At 42.8% G+C, this 19,245-nt stretch overlaps 1 protein-coding gene across 6 annotated transcripts in view; it reads left to right on the forward strand.

The window, feature by feature from the left end:
- Positions 1-19,245, forward strand: part of LOC115151029 (protein kinase C and casein kinase substrate in neurons protein 1-like) — a 70,766-nt gene that overhangs the window by 48,835 nt on the left and 2,686 nt on the right. For all 6 annotated transcript variants that reach the window (XM_029694944.1, XM_029694942.1, XM_029694941.1 and 3 more), the window contains exons 3-8: positions 4,810-4,966; positions 16,661-16,896; positions 17,082-17,237; positions 18,284-18,459; positions 18,581-18,701; positions 18,872-19,002. In XM_029694944.1, coding sequence (XP_029550804.1) covers positions 4,810-4,966; positions 16,661-16,896; positions 17,082-17,237; positions 18,284-18,459; positions 18,581-18,701; positions 18,872-19,002 — 977 coding nt within the window. The remainder of the gene's footprint in view (positions 1-4,809; positions 4,967-16,660; positions 16,897-17,081; positions 17,238-18,283; positions 18,460-18,580; positions 18,702-18,871; positions 19,003-19,245) is intronic.

Consider the following 19,245-nt stretch of genomic DNA (forward strand, 5'->3'; position numbering starts at 1 on the left):
CACCGTGCAGGACGTTTGGCATTTGCCAGAGAACACCAAGATTGGCAAATTCGCCACTGGCGCCCTGTGCTCTTCACAGATGAAAGCAGGTTCACACTGAGCACGTGACAGACGTGACAGAGTCTGGAGACGCCGTGGACAACGTTCTGCTGCCTGCAACATCCTCCAGCATGACCGGTTTGGCGGTGGGTCAGTCATGGTGTGGGGTGGCATTTCTTTGGGGGGGTCGCACAGCCCTCCATGTGCTCGCCAGAGGTAGCCTGACTGCCATTAGGTACCGAGATGAGATCCTCAGACCCCTTGTGAGACCATATGCTGGTGCGGTTGGCCCTGGGTTCCTCCTAATGCAAGACAATGCTAGACCTCATGTGGCTGGAGTGTGTCAGCAGTTCTTGCAAGAGGAAAGCATTGATGCTATGGACTGGCCCGCCCGTTCCCCAGACCTGAATCCAATTGAGCACATCTGGGACATCATGTCTCGCTCCATCCACCAACGCCACGTTGCACCACAGACTGTCCAGGAGTTGGCGGGTGCTTTCGTCCAGGTCTGGGAGGAGATCCCTCAGGAGACAATCCGCCACCTCATCAGGAGCATGCCCAGGCATTGTAGGGAGGTCATACAGACACGTGGAGGCCACACACACTACTGAGCCTCATTTTGACTTGTTTTAAGGACATTACATCAAAGTTGGATCAGCCTGTAGTGTGGTTTTCCACTTTAATTTTGAGTGTGACTCCAAATCCAGACCTCCATGGGTTGATAAATTGGATTTCCATTGATTATTTTTGTGTGATTTTGTTGTCAGCACATTCAACTATGTAAAGAAAAAAGTATTTAATAACATTATTTCTTTCATTCAGATCTAGGATGTGTTGTTTAAGTGTTCCCTTTATTGTTTTGGGCAGTATATTTCCATGGTACTAGTTGAAAAAGTTTGTGGCAGTTATAGGTTAGAGATGGCTTCAAAAAAGAGCAATTTGCTCATACACATACTTTGCATCTTCCTCCAACATGGCGATCAGGGGCATATTTTAGGACTTTCCAGAGGGCCTGCAACACATCAAGCTCCTGAGTTTTCTGGCTTTTCATGACACTTTCTCTAAGCATAAAAAGAGAAAAAATAAATTAACGATTGGCATAATGTGGGCATGCAGTACACGACACAACAGAACAGGAACGCACAGTAAAATATCTTTAAAAGAATCTACAAAAAAATGTAATTGTCTGTGTCAAATGTTTTAACAGCTCACATTTACTTACCAACTACAATGGAACACACATGAGTGGTAACAAAGGCATGTTTGCTCCTCTGTCCCTTCATATTGAAGTGGGACATTAATTCATTGGTCATCAATCTGAAACATTTTATAAAAGAGAATATCAAAATTAGACAGTAGTTGGATTATGACAGTATTTTACTCATCTCAAAATGGTAAAGTTATGCTTGATAAAATAACTTTTTATAAACACACCGTCCCATAATCCTGTGGACATTGTCCCAGACAGAGGTTCCCCCATTTGAGAACAGCTTGGCAGTCTTAAAAAAAGAAAGGTAAATGCAAAAAATTGAAGTATTTGTAAAGAGACAATAAAGAGACAATCCAATACTATATATTTCAAAAGCTGTGTTTTTCATATCATTCCTGCCACAAACATTGTTAGAAATGGGTGTAATTGGCAAAGCTATTCCTCTTATCTGCATTCTGCACACTTGTTTGCGAATTGCTTTATTAATTTCATATGTATATACTGTATTCTATTCTACAGTGTTTTAGTCAATGCCACTCCGACATCGCTCATCCTAATATTTATATATTTCTTAATTCCATTATTTTACTTTTAGATGTGTGTATTGTTAGATATTACTGTACTGTTGGAGCTAGGAACACAAGCATTTCGCTACACCCGCCATAACATTCTTCTTGCGCTTCATCAGCTGAATAGCATGTCTCTTGGGGAATCCAGTCTCAGTGAGACCTGATGCAAAGAAAAAATGGATGTAAGGAGGGGTGGTTCTGCTCACTCCTTTCCATGGGATGTGGCAGAATAGGTCACTACTAACTGAGTGGGTGGCCAAGCACTGCTGTAGAGGCCATGGGAGAATCTCAATTTCATACTCTTTGTGTCCTCTCTCCTCACTTCCTTCTCAAAACCCATTGGATGAGAAAGCCAGAGGTTCCTCCCCTCAGACATTTTCCTCCAAAGGGTTTTGAGAATGAGGCGAGGAGAGAGGACAGAGGCGCGAGGTGTATGCAATTGAGATTCTCCCCTCGCATCAGGTCATTGACATGTTTCAGGAGCTATAAAGACTGAGACTAATCATAATTAACCATTACCCAAGGTCTTCACTAAGTTAGACTTAGAATAGCAAGTACATTGACTATGTTGCCCCTCAGCAATCTTGCAGTCAGACAGACAGACGTAGAGAGATAGACAGGAAAACATAGACTGTTTACATTTCTCAGTCAGCAGGCTGGATAACTAATGTACTCCTTCCTTTGTTCCCTCCTCCATCCTTCCTTCCAAGCTAGAAGATTCCTGTTTAAAAGATTGTATCAGGAATTGAAGTAGGCAGTTGAGAGGTGTATTGTTAGAATTAGTGTTGAGGGGGATCAGGGATAGGCAAAATGTATTGTCAAATACAAATGCAAAATTCACAAAAATACCTGATGAATCAAGAAAAGCTTCACATCCACATTGGGGGTATACGTTTCAAGAATTAGGTCAGCTTACAATGTCTCACACACACAATCAATGTTTCCTTTATGTGTATTCATTAACCATCTCTCTCCCACACACACACAGCTAGCATGACAAGATGTTAACATGACAATATTCACACACACACATACAATTACTGTCACTAACTAAACAGATATCAAAAAGCTAGCTAGGTACAACCAATGGCCAAAACAGGTAGACATCAGGATTAGCCAGAGAAGCTAATGTTAGCTAGCTAAAATTGGCCAGCTTAGTTAGTTAACGTTTGCTAGCTATTCAATCTGTCAGCAGTTTCCTTGATGTTCTTCTCCCCAACAAACCACTGCTTTACTTACAAAAGTAAAACAAGAATGCAGGAGAACAGGGACTACCATTTAGCAGATTAGAGATCTATTGCTGCACGCAAGGCACAGATTCCAATCCAAGTTTTATGCCTACCTCCTTATTTAGCTACTGAAATATGCCTACCTTCTTATTTAGCTACTAAAATGAAAATACAGTTACTGCACACATTATGTTAATTGCTTAAAAGCTTTAAGGGAAAATATAATAGTCATATTTTCAAGATCAAATTCAGGTGCAATAATATTTGACTAATTATTGATAAAAAAAAGGGTTTTGTAAACCCTTGTAAATTGTAGTAGGATATTGAAATAAAATACATATGCCTATGTGTTATTTTGTTAAATTCTGAAAAGAAATGTAGTTAGTCATAATTGAACATCAAAATTGCATTCAGTTGAACAGAAGAAAATGTGCAGCACAATAAACAGTGTAATTGGCTAACACAGACAAAATCTTACCATTAGAAGCCAACACAACACAGTAAGCTACCAGATGCCATTAATAAAACAACCATTATTTCATTGTACCACAGTTTTACTGCATTTTAATGGCAGTGCATTTTTGTAAGGGTATCCTGTATTATTGTTCATTTTTATCTTACATGCTGGTAGCCTAGAACAAACGTTATGGAATTGAATGTGCACTTTTCAATTAGGTGGACAGCAACTACGAAAAACCCTACAATGGCCTGTAATAAAAGCAAAAGCATTCATACCATCAGAGATTCTCTAAATTAGGGACCATCTCTGATAGCTTTAGGATCGCTGAGACTGTCACACAGTTTAGCTTTTAATGACCTAGCAAATTCGATAGAGGTTAAATATATCACATTTCTTAGTTTTTTTTATTTGTATTTCATCACCTGCTGAATAAAAAACTGAAATGGCCCTAACCCTGAAAAAGTTAATCGGGCCGGATGAGCTGAAGTGCACTCGGCCCGAGTACCATTAGCCAGAGCCCAGAGTAATATGATTCTGCCGGACTCGGGAAGAGCTCTGCCCGCATGAAGCCCTCCGAGTCCGAGTCCATGCCAAGTACCCCGAGTCTCAAATGGAATAGGCCCGAGCCCAGCATGTTGCCGCGAGACCTTAACCCACTTTGGTGCGCTCTGACAGCTGTTGTTTGCTAACTGTGCTAAGCTGAATAACGCAAACCCTACAGAAAAAGAACATTACTCCAATTTTAATCATTGTAATGGTTCTAGTATCTTATATCCAATGGGTGCATGGCCCACAAACACTAAGCACATGTTTATATAGATTGGAGTCGATTATATTTAGTAGTATTTAGATAACTGGTCAGTAGTTCAATCGGATTTAAACCAAAAAACAGATACAAAAAAAAGGCATCATGTAAAAGACATCTTAATCTGTTTGTGATCTGGTTATAAGACGTCCCGACCAGATTCCAACCAGAAAAATACATATTTAACATATTGTATGCCCACTGGAATAAGGATTCTAGCTTTAAGGTGGCACGCCACATTCTTAAAGACGATTTATGCTTGATTCGGCAATGCGCTCAGTACGGAGGGTGTGCCGCAATTTCAGAACATCCGGAGGCTTCCATCAAAACAGCTCTGTTCCGCGAAGTGCAAGTATGAATGCCCTAACTTCTGCAGAGGCCGCATCACAGTAAATACTGCACAGCCAATGTAGATACCGGAATTACCATAAATCGGCTTTTAAGGTGGAATGTGTTGAATGTAATTGAAATGCCTCTCATTCTGGTGCCTATGAAAGGTGGGGAACTACAAGCGTGCTGTGAAGCGGATTGATGACGGACACAGGCTCTGCAATGACCTGATGAACTGTATACAAGAGCGTGCCAAAATTGAGAAGGCCTACAGCCAGCAGCTGACCGACTGGTCCAAGAGATGGAGACAGCTGGTGGATAAAGGTACGAGGGGAGGAGGGGAGACACAAACCCAGCAGCTCACAGTGCTTTGGAGAGTTACTGCCACCTGTTGGTGCCCAGTTAGCAAAAAAAAGATGTCTAAAAGGCGTATTTTCCAGACGTTGAAGTTATGTTCATTTTAGGTTCAGAATAAAAGGTAAAAAAAAGACACATTTTCTGGATGTTGAAAATACTTATTTTCCGGACGTTGAAATTTTCAGTTCTGAATGAAAGTTGAAAAAACATAATTTACACACATTGAAAATACATATTTTTTGGTCATTGGTTCTATGTCAAATTTCAACTGCACATATTGTACATGCTCAATGAAGTAAGCATTATATCACAATAAGAATTTTCTAATCCATTTAATCTTGGAAAGAGGAGCCAACCAAAGATTGCAACATATAATATTTATTATTGCTCCCTTCTGTCACATGCACTTATGTTAGCTTTTTTAAAAGTTTTCAAACTGGCAGCAATGATGTTTAAAGTAGTCCAACCTACCTTTCTTCTTCGTTGGGATTTTATGGTGGTGTGTACCAATATTAGGTGCAGTACCGCCACCTACTGGGCTGGCGTATGATGGAGACTATGTAGGTGTTCTACACTTTGCACTGTAATCTAAAAATGCTTGATTTAACCTTTATTTAACTAGGCAAGTCAGTTAATTAAGAACAAATTCTTATTTTACAATGACGGCCTACCCTGGCCAAACCCTCCCCTAACCCGGACGACGCTGGGCCAAATGTGTGCCGCCCTATGGGAATGGAGGAAGGAAATGATTGCTGAGTGAATTACAGTTTGTTCTGGACTAGGGCTATGGCGGTCACAAAATTTCAGCAGCTGGTGACTGTCAAGCAAATAACTGCTGGTCTCAAGGTAATTGACCGTTAATTAACATAAACACACTTAGCATCTCCTGGCTTTCACACATAGCCTACAAGCCACTGATGCAGACCTTTGGAACATCTACATTTTAAAAAGTATAATAAATCCATGTAATATAGCCTACACCTTCACAATAAATCCATTAATTCTTTTTAGACAGGTCTAAAAAAGCATGATATGAGGAAAAAGTAGTCTATTTCAGAAGGACAGAATAGCATACTCTGAGTTGTCCTGATGTTAAGTCCTCATCTGGCTATGCCATATGGCTATGGGCTACACTAGTTCATTTAGCAGACAATATTTGCTTAGAATTCCATGGCATTATTTTATAGTATGAAGAATACAATTGAACAAAGCTGAATAAAATACAAAGGATATTTTGTCCAAACAATTTAAGGGAGTGTGCACATGCGGCTCTTCTGTGTTGAGCGGTTAACAAAGAAATAGGTACTCCTATATTCTTAATTAAGAGTTATTAATGTAACTTCAGTTGTTCTACAAACGTTGGGCTATATGTTTCGATTTTTAATACGTTGTAAGGCTGCATGATGCGACACTAATGATGATTTGAAAAAAGTTGCATGATATGCATGAGCTCAGCTTTGTTTTTTGCGCAGGCTGTACACACTTCATCAGTCTCTCATTTACAATTTGACAAGCACTTGATAAGGCCTCAATTTTCCCGGAGGCATCCCCTTTGTGTGGCCCCCTAAAAAAATCCATGCCTTTTGCTGCCAGTAGCCATTGTGCCCTTCTCCCTGAGTGCTGCTTGCTCTGAATCACCTCTCACTCACATGGCTCTCCCTCACATGATCGGGTCTTTCTCACAGGCTACAAGGGAAGACAGACACATCGGGGACACAACTGCACGAGTACTTATCCAATTCCGAGGTGCATATTGAAGATATTGGAAGAACTGTCCACATTTACTTTTTGTCAGCCAACAAGATGAGTAGACCTAATGAACAAAAAGCTCTAGCCTATGTCAATCTACTATCCCCCATAGTACAAAAGTTGACCTATTCTGTGCATGAAGTAAATATTCCAAACATAGTCTGGGACAGTTGTGGGATATGATAGATCCCAAATTAATACAACCACTAGAATAACAAATAAAAATGTATGCAATGAGGCTGACACAACAGATCAGAATGTTTAGCCTAAAATGTTGATAAAGTATTAGGCTATTTCTTCACATTATAAACGCAGCAATGCACACACGGCAGTATGCTATATTAATGTTCCATTAGTGGGAAAACACCATTATCAACACCATTATGCTTTTATTATAAAGGTGCATTTTTTATGTGAAAAAGATCTTCCCCAAACTTGAAACTCGTGCACTGCTTATATATGCCAGTTAGGCTCTACACTCCTTGTAAAGCGGATTAATGTGCTTAATTTTAAGAAGTTATTTGGCCACTTTAGTTGTGATACAAATCTCATCAGAACATATAGGCCTATGGGCTAGACTACTTGAGGTGTGCGATTATGATTAGAAAAAGTCAACAAAGAAAGGCATTGTTTCTTGCCTTATGCTGGGCATAATTCACAAGTGATGATATATAATTCACAAGCTAATATTGTCGCCCATCAAACTATTCTCGATTTAATCTTGTCTTTACATATACTAAATAATATATGTGTGAAATTTGTTTTGATTTAGAATGCACCATTATCATGGACCTGTCTCAAAACAGGGGCAGCGGAAAAAAATACATGACATCTATGCACTTAAATAGCGAAAGGAGGATGCTTTTCCCGTGATTCATTTTCATGACAGCCAGGTAGGCTGTATTCCTGTTGTAAAAATAAGCAAAGTACTTAATATTAGGAATGTTGAGAAATAAATATAGTAGGCCGAGCCTATAGAAAGCTCATGGGATCTTCCTCTTTTTAATAGAGGCCATCACTCTGTTTTCTCCCGCAATTGCATAGCCTATAGAAATGTTGCACAACATGAGCTCATGGGATCTCATGAAGTGTTTGATTATATTTTCGATCACATTTGCATTGATGTCAGGGTGATTAGAGGGACAATAAAGTGCTGAGTACCAGGCAGTTAGTTTGGTAGGCTACTAACCATCAGCAGCATCATAGCTTGAAGAAGCCTAATTAGTATGACTAAATGGTTACATGGAATTTGACTGCCTTCATGACTTGTGACCGCCAGTTTGGCGGTAATACGGTCACCGTAACAGCCTTATTCTGGACATGTTTTTAGTAAGTTGGGGAGGGTGAAACTTATGCCCAGGGATGTGATCGTTCTTCTGATTGTTTGCCTCTGATGTTGGTAGGTTTGACAGCGAAAGAGGACGTGGTCTGTAGTTTCTGCTGCAGGACAGTTGAGACATGAACCTGTTTTGTTTTTTCCTGTCTTATGGAGACAGTGGTTGAGGCCGTTGTGACCTATTCACAGATGGGTGATGATGGTTTCTGATCATCTTGAAATGAATTTGTAGTTATTGCTGATTGAAACCAGCAGGTGAAAGGAGTGTAAATGTCTTCCTTTTCCCCTGCTGTCCATTCCTTTTGCCGTTAGTCGAATAATAGGTCTGGCCTACTGCAGGTGGCCTGCTGCGGGTGTGTGAGATCATGCCCCCATCCACATTGATGGGCCTGCAGTGGAGTGGGTAGAGAACTACAAGTTCCTTGACGTCCACATCACTAAGGACTTAAATTAACATGGTCCACACAGTCAGGAAGAGGGCACGGCAGCGGCTCTTCCCCCTCAGGAGGCTGAAAAGATTTGGCATGGGCCCTCGGATCCTCAAAAATGTCTACAGCTGCACCATCGAGAGCATCTTGAGTGGCTGCATCACCGCTTGGTATGGCAAATGCACCTCAGTTAACTGCAAAACTGTACAGAGGGTGGTGCGGAGAGCCCTGTACATCCCTGGGGCCGAGCTCCCTGCCATCCAAGACCTCTATGTCAGGCGGTGTCTGAGGAAGGCCCAACTCCTGCCACCCAAGCCATAGACTGTTCACTCTGCTCCTGTCCGGAAAACAGTAGCAGAGCATAGAAGCAACAGCTTCTACCCCCAAGCTATATGCCAAAATTATTAATTTAATGGCTACCCGGACTATCTGTAGTGACTCTTTGCACACTAACAAGGCTATACACTCAGGGGCCAGTGTAAAAGACGTGCTACACGGTCTCCTCTTCCTAGTATCCTGATGGCCAATGTCCAATCACTGGAAAATAAAAGTTGTGAACTCAGAGCAAGGCTTCAATCGCAGAGGGACATCAGGGAATGCTTGTTTTTACAGAGACATGGGTTATAGACGATACACTTGACTCTGCTAATCAACCAGACGCCGTTTCCATTTTCCATATGGATCAAACGGCAGCTTCAGGTAAGGGCTCCCGAGTGGCGCAGCGGCCTAAGGCACTGCATCTCAGTGCTAGAGGCGTCCCTACAGACACCCTGGTTCGAATCCAGGCTGTATCACAACCGGCCGTGATTGGGAGTCCCATAGGGCGGCGCACAATTGGCCCAGTGTCGTCCGGGTTTGGCCGGTGTAGGCCGTCATTGTAAATAAGAATTTGTTCTTAACTGACTAGTTAAGTAAAGGCAAAACAATAATAGAAATGTTAAAAATTACTAGACAATTTAAAATATATAATAAACTAGGGGGAGGTGTATGTTTCGTCATCAACAATTCCTGGTGTGCTGAAGTTGAAAACATCTCAAGCTCCTGTTCACCCGACCTGGAGTTTCTGATGCTAAAATGCAGACCCCACCATATGCCAAAGGAATTCACATGTGCTATTATCACAGCTGTGTACATACTGCCACAAGCAAACACAGCACTTGGCAAATTGTACAAGATCATTAGTCAGCAAGAATCCTCTCACCTGGAAGCAGTCTTTATTGTCGTGGGTGACTTTAACCAAGCACCGTTAAAAAAAGAATTCTCCAATATATCAACACTTATTCTGCCCCACAAGAAAAAAAAACGTGCTGGACCACGTACTGTATATGCAAACATCTGTGACACGTACAAAGCCATCCCCCGCCCCAACTTCGGCCAATCAGATCACGTCTCTCTGTCCCTACTCTCCTCCTACAAGCAGCAACTCAAGAGGGAGCCACCAACACAGAGAATAGTATGGCGCTGGACAAAGGATGCAGACTCAATGTTGCAGGACTGTTTTGAGAATACTGTTTGGAATATGTTCAAAGATTCCTCCACCCAGGACTCATCCATCAACATTCAGGACTATACATTTTCAGTCACAGGCTTCATTAGGAAATGTGTTGATGATGTTGTACCCACAATAACAGTCCAGACATACCCCAACCAAAAACCCTGGACAAACGGCGATATCCATTCCATGCTGAGAGCCCGTACTGCAGCATTCAATGTCAGCAGAATGAACCCCGATGACTCTGTGGTGCGCAACGTGTACAAGGCAAGCAGGTAAATCCATTAGGGACACAAAAAGACAATACAGACTCAAACTTGAATTGATGTTCGACAACTCAGACTCGCGATGCATGTGGCAAGGACCACAGACTATCACAGACTACAAAGGTAAATCCAGTTTTGTGGTGCCCACCGAAGCCTCCCTCCCAAATGAGCTTAACACATCTATGCTCATTTCGAGGCAGACAATACAGAGGCATGTTGGAAGACTGTCTCTGCTCCGAGCTATCAAGTGCTTTCGCTCTGAGGCTGATGTGAGGAAAACTCTCAAAAGAGTGAATACTGGCCGCGTCCAGTGTGTGCTGACCAGCTGGCGGGCATCTTCTCTGACATCTTCAACCTGTCCCAGGCTGAAATCCCCAACCGGCCTTCAAGGAGAACACCATCCCAGAGCCCAAGAAAAGATGACATGCCCAAATGACTATCCCCCTGTCACACTCACCCCGGTCAACATGAAGTGCTTTGAGAGGCTGGTCATAGTCCACACACTGGACCCACTCCAATTTGCCTACCGCTCCAACAGATCCATGGAACATGACATTTCCAACACTATTTACACAGCCATAACACATCTGGACAAAATTAACACCTATGTGAGAATGCTGTTCATTGACCACCTTTCAGCATTTCCTCCAAGCTCGACACCAAGCTCACAGCCCTGGGTCTGGACACCACCCTCTGCAACTGGAACCTGGACTTCCTGAACGGCAGACCACAGGCTGTGAGGATTGGCAACAGCACCTCCTCCACACTGACTCTTAACACATGGACCCCCAGTGGTGTCCTCAGCCCTCTACTGTACTCTCTGTTCACCCATGACTGCATGGCTTTGCACAACACCAACTCCATCATCAAGTTTGCTGACGACACCACGGTTGAAGGCCAGATAACCAACAACAACGAGTCAGCCAATAGGAAGGAAGTAAGTGAACTGGCAATGTGGTGCTAGGTCAACAACTTCTCCCTCAACATCAAATTAAGCAAAGGAGTTAATTCTTGAATTCAAGACGCAGAGGATAGAACATTCCCAGCTCCGCATCAATGGGACTGTAGTAGAGAGAGTCAGCAGTTTTCATAAGTTCCTCGGCACATCACCGAGAACTTGACATGGACCAACAACACCACCACTCTTGTCAAGAGGGCGCAACAGCATCTCTAACTCCTAAGGCAGTTGAAGAAATTGGCCATGCCACCCCGGGTCCTCCAAATACTACAGCTGCACCACCGAGAGCATCCTGGTAGGTTGCCTCACGGCCTGGTACAGGAATTGCTCTGTCCACGACCTCAAGGCCCTCCAGTGGCTGGTGAAGATGGCCCAGTACATCACTGGAACCATGTTCCCACCCATCCAGGACATCTACTCGAAACAGTGCCTGAGGAAGGCCCGCAGCATCATCAAGGACCCCACACACCCCAGCCACAAGCTGTTCAATTCCTTACCGTCAGGGAAATTGTATCGGAGCATGAGTTCTGATGCCAACAGACTCAGAGACAGTTTTTATCTACAAGCCATGAGACTGCTGAACACTTGAACTGGACTGACCACCTGCTCTGAATCTCCACACTTTAGCACATACCCACACAGACACACAGACACACAGACACACAGACACACAGACACACAGACACACAGACACACAGACACACAGACACACAGACACACAGACACACACAGACACACACAGACACACACAGACACACACAGACACACACAGACACACACAGACACACACAGACACACACAGACACACACAGACACACACAGACACACACAGACACACACACACACACACTACACACACATCACAACTGCTGCTACCAGACTTGTCCCCCAATCCTCCCTTCCCCAAAACGTGTAAATAATGGACTATAAATTGTGCCGTCCTGTATTATGCTTATGTTAACATGTTTATTTTATTCTACTGAGAAATGTACATTTACTTTATGTTTGTATTCTTATATTTTATTATTTGTTATTGTTGTTGCTTTGTCGAGAAGGAACCTGTAAATAATCACTTTGTTGAACGGGAGTACCATGTGTATCCCATACATACGACTAATAAAACACTCTCATGCAAAACCCACACACATTCACATACACTACATGTGTACACACACACACACACATAACACAAACTCTCATACCAACACACCACAAACACACACACGGATACCGACACAACACAAACGAACAGAGACAACTACACGCGCCCACACGTTTACACTCATAATATGCTGCTGCTACTCTGTTCTTTATTTTACTCTTATTATTATCTATCCTGATGCCTCGTCACTTTACCTTGCCTTCATGTACATACAGTATCTACCTCAAATACCTCATTCCCTTGCACATTGATCTGGTACTGGTACTCCCTGTATATAGCTCCACATTGATGTGGTACTGATACTCTCTGTATATAGCTGCACATTGATCTGGTACTGGTACTCCCTGTATATAGCTCCACATTGATCTGGTACTGATACTCCCTGTATATAGCTCCACATTGATCTGGTACTGGTACTCCCTGTATATAGCTCCACATTGATGTGGTACTGATACTCTCTGTATATAGCTCCACATTGATCTGGTACTGATACTCCCTGTATATAGCTCCACATTGATCTGGTACTGGTACTCCCTGTATATAGCTCCACATTGATCTGGTACTGGTACTCCCTGTATATAGCTCCACATTGATCTGGTACTGATACTCCCTGTATATAGCTCCACATTGATCTGGTACTGATACTCCCTACATATAGCTCCACATTGATCTGGTACTGATACTCCCTGTATATAGCTCCACATTGATCTGGTACTGGTACTCCCTGTATATAGCTCCACATTGATCTGGTACTGGTACTCCCTGTATATAGCTCCACATTGATCTGGTACTGGTACTCCCTGTATATAGCTCCACATTGATCTGGTACTGATACTCCCTGTATATAGCTCCACATTGATCTGGTACTGGTACTTCCTGTATATATCTCCACATTGATCTGGTACTGGTACTCCCTGTATATAGCTCCACATTGATCTGGTACTGGTACTCCCTGTATATAGCTTCACATTGATCTGGTACTGGTACTCCCTGTATATAGCTCCACATTGATCTGGTACTTCCTGTATATATCTCCACATTGATCTGGTACTGGTACTCCCTGTATATAGCTCCACATTGATCTGGTACTGGTACTCCCTGTATATAGCTCCACATTGATCTGGTACTGGTACTCCCTGTATATAGCTTCACATTGATCTGGTACTGGTACTCCCTGTATATAGCTCCACATTGATCTGGTACTGATACTCCCTGTATATAGCTCCACATTGATCTGGTACTGGTACTTCCTGTATATAGCTCCATTCTTGGGTATTTTATTCATCTTATGTTACTATTTTTCTTTGTATTATTACTTGTTAACTCTGACTCACTGGGACAGGCACGTAAGCAAGCCTTTCACGGTAAAGTCTACACCTGTTGTATTCGTCACGTGACAAAATAAAATGTGACCTTCGTCCAGCGTTTGTAGGCCTGAGGTAGAGTCTGTACAGATGAGTGTGCTTGGTGATCTACTCTCTTCTATCCAGGTTAGGGCTACGATACAGGCCAATGAGTTCAGAGGTGAATACCAAAGGTTATTTGTTAGTCTTTTTTTCTTGGTGAGCTCTATGGGATAAATGAAGGCTGCTGAGAATGTGTGTTGAGGCGGGGTATTGTGACTTTTCATACCCTGCTGTCAGCAGTCCTACCGCCTCTTTACCCACTCCTTCCCGAATCATCTACAGTAGGCTAAAATCGGCTTTTACTGGTCCAACCTACAGAATAAACCAACAGCCCACTTCAACTGCAGTAACATTCTCAGTAACGGCTACAGACATATATTTGTCTTACTATGACTGTTAATGTTGTTGTTCATCTTCTGTAATTGAATGCACTGACTGTACTAACTATTATTATTAATTAATGAGCTCCGCCCCCAAACAAGTACAAATCTGGTCAGCCCGGACCAGACCAAATCTGAACGAGACACAGACGTCTACGCTATGTTTCACAAGTTTGAACAGCACAGTACAGCATGGCACAGTTCAGTACAGTAGAGCACAGTAGAGTACAGCATGGTACGGTACATTTTATTCAGTTGAGTACAGTACGGTACAGTAGAGTTTAATTCGATAGAGTACAGTACGGCACAGTACAGTGTATTTCAGTAGAGTACGGTACAGTACAGTGTATTTCAGTAGAGTACAGTAGTGTACAGTCGAGTACAATACAGTACTTTAAAGTATAGTACAATACAGTACATTATACTGTACTATGCTCTTCTGTACTGAGCTGTACTGAACTTTACTTTACTTTTCTTTGTTTACTGTACTCTGCTGTGCTGTACTGTATTGTACTATACTATATGTTTTACTGTAGGGGGAAAGTGGGGTAAGTTGAGCCAAAAGGTTAATTGAGCCACCCCTTGTTTCTCGGAAACCATACACAAAATGAATAATGTGCCCAAATGTTTAGGAAGAGGTCATCACTTCATGGAGTCTGTGAAGGAAGAAACAAGTGGTAAGCAAGTTAGGTCCACAAAAAGTATTTTCACAAAGTCGAATTAATGTATTATGTTATAGGTTTTACGATGCTTGTATCTAAACCAAAGTAGATCGTTTTAAGATTGTTTTGTGCTAGGTTTAGAACCAACAATGGACGTGCGTCCTTGTATTTGTGTGGGCTAATATAATCAAAATGTTAACCTTGGGGTAAGATGAGCCAATGGCCACCATACTCCATACAAATATTATTATATTTTGTCAGTTTTATTCACATGCATCATGTTTTTGCAATGTGTCATGCATATGATCTCAAGATAGTGTATTTTTATTGTTACAGAGCAGACATCATGTCCAGTGTATGCAAACGTAAAACAAGCAGAGGTCTAGCCCGACTAAAGGTTCTTAAGAGAGCAGCCAAGGAAGTGAGAGACAGAAGGCTCTACATGGAACCCAAAAGTGTTCTATGTGGAACCAAAAAAGGGTTATTCAAAATGTTCTCCTATGGGGACAGCTGAAGAACCATTTTAGGTTCTAGATAGCACCTTGTTGTAGCTTCTCTTTCTCACAGGAACATGTTTGTTTTCTTTGTTTTTGTCAGTGTACCTCTTCAGTGTCATTCAGTCTATTTTTCATCCCTTGCTGCTGCTTAAATTGACTTATTCCCTTCTCTCACTTCCTTGGCTGTTCTTTCAAGAACCTCAAGGGGTCTTGACTCGTAACTGCCGGAGTACCGTTTTGGAACACTTTTCTTTGAAGAATGCATGATAGAGTAGCGGAGGCACACAAGGTCTTAGCTGATGACATGGAGTCTGAGCTTGCTAAACATATCAAGAACCCCGCAGACCAGTTTTCATGGGCTTAGTAGCTTCAAATGCAGAGAACTTGCCTACGAATTGGCAAATCGAAGGGTAATTAATATTGAAAAGAGGGATCTATATCTGAATGTAGGCATACATTAAAGATATGCAATATACCACACCCATCTTCCATGAATTTAACTTTACCTACCAACACCATCACCCACTGTCACATGACACTATCAGCCACATACTCCTCTCTCCTCTACTGTACTGTAGTGTGCTGTACTGTGCTTTCCAAACTTGGGAAACATAGATTTCTATGATTGGTTCAGATTTGGTCCGGACCGACCAAAGCTGAACCAATCATAGACGTCTATGTTTGGGCTAAATATAGGCCAGTCCAGACCGGACGTCTGTGGATGTTGAAATCAAGGCCACTCCAGACCGGACCAAATCTGGACCAAACAAAGATGTCTATGATTGGTTCAGAAATCAAGGCCGGTCCGGACCACAACAAAAACAGACCAAAAAAAGATGTCCGGACAGGACCAAAAAAAAGACATCGAAACAACGTCGGCATTAGTCTGTGCTTAGTGGGTGCAGACTATTTTTAAGCAATAAGGTCTGGGGGAGTGTGGTATATGGCCAATATAACACAGATAAGGGCTGTTCTTAGGCACATATGTCACAAACCTCCGAGGTGCCTTATTGCTATTATAAACTGGTTACCAATCGTAATTAGAGCAGTAAAAACAAATAAATGTTGTGTCATACCCGGGGTATACGATCTGATATACTGTACCACGGCTATCAGCCAATCAGCATTCAACGCTCGAACCACCCATTTTAGAATTCATAATAAACTCTTTCTAATTTTGTCAGTACCGTAAACGCAATGTGCGGGATCTTCTTTTCTCTAGACAGTTTTGCCATGGAATAAAACTGCTATTAGTCATGAAGTAATACTGGAGTAATCTGTTTCAAAAATTGTTAATGGACCTCCCCATTCTCCCTCTCCCTCAGGACCCCAGTACGGCAGTGTGGAGAGGGCCTGGGTGGCAGTGATGACAGAGGCTGAGAAGGTGAGTGAACTGCACCAGGATGTGAAGAACAGCCTGGTCAACAATGACTTTGAGAAGGTGAAGAACTGGCAGAAGGACTCTTACCACAAGCAGATGATGGGAGGCTTCAAGGAAACCAAAGAGGCAGAGGAGGGCTTCAAGAAGGCCCAGAAACCATGGGCCAAGAAGCTCAAGGAGGTGAGGGGCAACCACCTGAACTACACTTAGAATGATACAACGTTTTCCCCAAATTTAGTTTTGACGTCGAGTACCGGATCAGAACACGCACCACGCTCTGCTGTAACCTTGAAGTCGTTTGCATTGAAATGATGTCCCCAAAGGGTTCATGTCCTTCTAAAATATACAATTTCTTCTCTCCTCAGCTTGAGACTGCCAAGAAGACGTACCACCTGGCTTGTAAGGAGGAGAAGGTGGCATCGATCAGAGAGGCCAACAGCAAGGCAGACGCCTCAGTCACGGCCGACCAGCAGAAGAAGCTCCTGGACAAGGTGGACAGGTGCAAGCAGGATTCTCAGAAGGTGAGCTACCCAGACCCCTACTACCCAGATCAGGGCGTAAGAGCTTACATCCATCACCAAGGCATAGCAGTAGCACCCACCTGGCTGAGACACGACAGCCATTTTATGCCGGAACACTGATTACCACACATCAGCTATCATCACAGTGAAGAGTCCTTTCTGCTAATCAGTATTCACACTGAGAGCTGCAATCAAGGCGAGTGGAGAGGAGAGAGTGAATCAAATCAACTCCAGCTTTTATAACATTTACATTTAAGTCGTTTAGCAGACGCTCTTATCCAGAGCGACTTACAAATTGACTCATCTGGGTCACATACCGCAGAGCTTATTCCTGCAGTTGCCACCCTCCACTGCTCAATCCTCCTCTCCCTCCTCCTTATTTTTTATTCATTTTTGTATTTTTATTTCACCTTTATATAACCAGGTAGGCCAGTTGAGAACAAGTTCTCATTTACAACTGCGACCTGGACCAAGATAAAGCAAAGCAGTGTGACAAAAAACAACAACACATGGGATAAACAAAAGTACAGTCAATGTTAGTGAGGCCTCTCATCTCATTGCCATGACTAGTTCCAGGAGTATTTCTTGACCAGTTAAAGATCTACAGCCCAGAGAGGACCTATTTAGTAGTATAGTGGACTTTACTCTGCTGAGGCCACTGTGATGATGTCACAGCCTTGCTACCCCTTGACCCACTCAAACCATTACACATGTTCAATAATACTGTCTTAGAACTAGAGGACCACTAACTTTCATTCAACCTTGGTCAACATCAATCACCACCACTTCTCAGTAACCTCAAGCCTCTAAAGACCTTGCTATGCAGAGGCTAGAACGATCTAACTGAATAGAAAAAAAAGGCACTGCGATGTGTAGAATATTGACATTAAAATGCCCCTTATGAAAGGTCCCTGGCACATTAAAATACAACAAATATTAAGCCCACTTTGTATGGGTCAACGGCCCCTCAGCTCTGAACTGTACAGCCAGTGTAGTTGTTTATCCCTTACACGTTATTAGCATACTGTGTGATCTTCCCCATGCAGGCTAAGGAGAAGTATGAGAAGACTCTGGATGAGCTGAGGAACTGTACGCCCCAGTACATGGAGAACATGGAGACAGTGTTTGACACGTGTCAGCAGTTTGAGGATAAGAGACTGCGGTTCCTCAAGGAGGTGCTGTTGGACATCAAACGACACCTCAACCTCACCGAGAACCAAAGGTAGGGCCATACTTACACACACCTTGGCCCACCACCTGGGCACCACCATAATAGTACACTGAGTCAAGATGAATGTGTCAGAACAGAGGTGTAACCGCTGTCTATCTCTGTCTGTCTTCAGCTACGCCACAGTGTACAGGGACCTGGAGCGCACCATCACCTCTGCCAACGCACAGGAGGACCTGAAATGGTTCAGCAACAACCACGGCCCTGGCATGCATATGAACTGGCCCCAGTTTGAGGTGCACAACCACCGCTTCCCAGTTAGCCTCACAATACATGTGTTTAATTGATCGTTTTTAACTCATGGTATGAATTCATTTGAATTCACTTCCCCCATTGACTGAATAGGAACAACCAGGCTTTGACTGGTAACTATGGCTTGCTCCCTGTCTTCCGTCCTTCCTTCCAGGAGTACAACCCAGAGATCACTCATGTGATCAACAAACGAGAGAAGTCAAAGAAAGGGGCAGACGGTATCATGCTGACCAACGTGACAGCGGCACCGGACTATGTGGCTGCACCGGCTAGAGACAGGGGCAGGTAGATCTCACAGACACCTCCACCACCACGGTTACCTTCTGTAGTAGAACAGACATGCCTCTCTAACATGTAGAATAACTGTGAGTGTCATCACAGAGACCATTTTAATTCTTTACCAATACTAACTGCAGAATATATCTCAAAACATCTCTTTTTACAATGTGTAGTATGTCAGTGATGTAATTGGCACTTTGCAATAGCAAGCAAGTAAGTCTTGGACAAGTAAGCTTTGTCCGAGCCAGA

The sequence above is a fragment of the Salmo trutta genome, chromosome 16, assembly GCF_901001165.1.
Source record: "Salmo trutta chromosome 16, fSalTru1.1, whole genome shotgun sequence".
In the NCBI taxonomy this organism is placed as follows: domain Eukaryota; kingdom Metazoa; phylum Chordata; class Actinopteri; order Salmoniformes; family Salmonidae; genus Salmo; species Salmo trutta.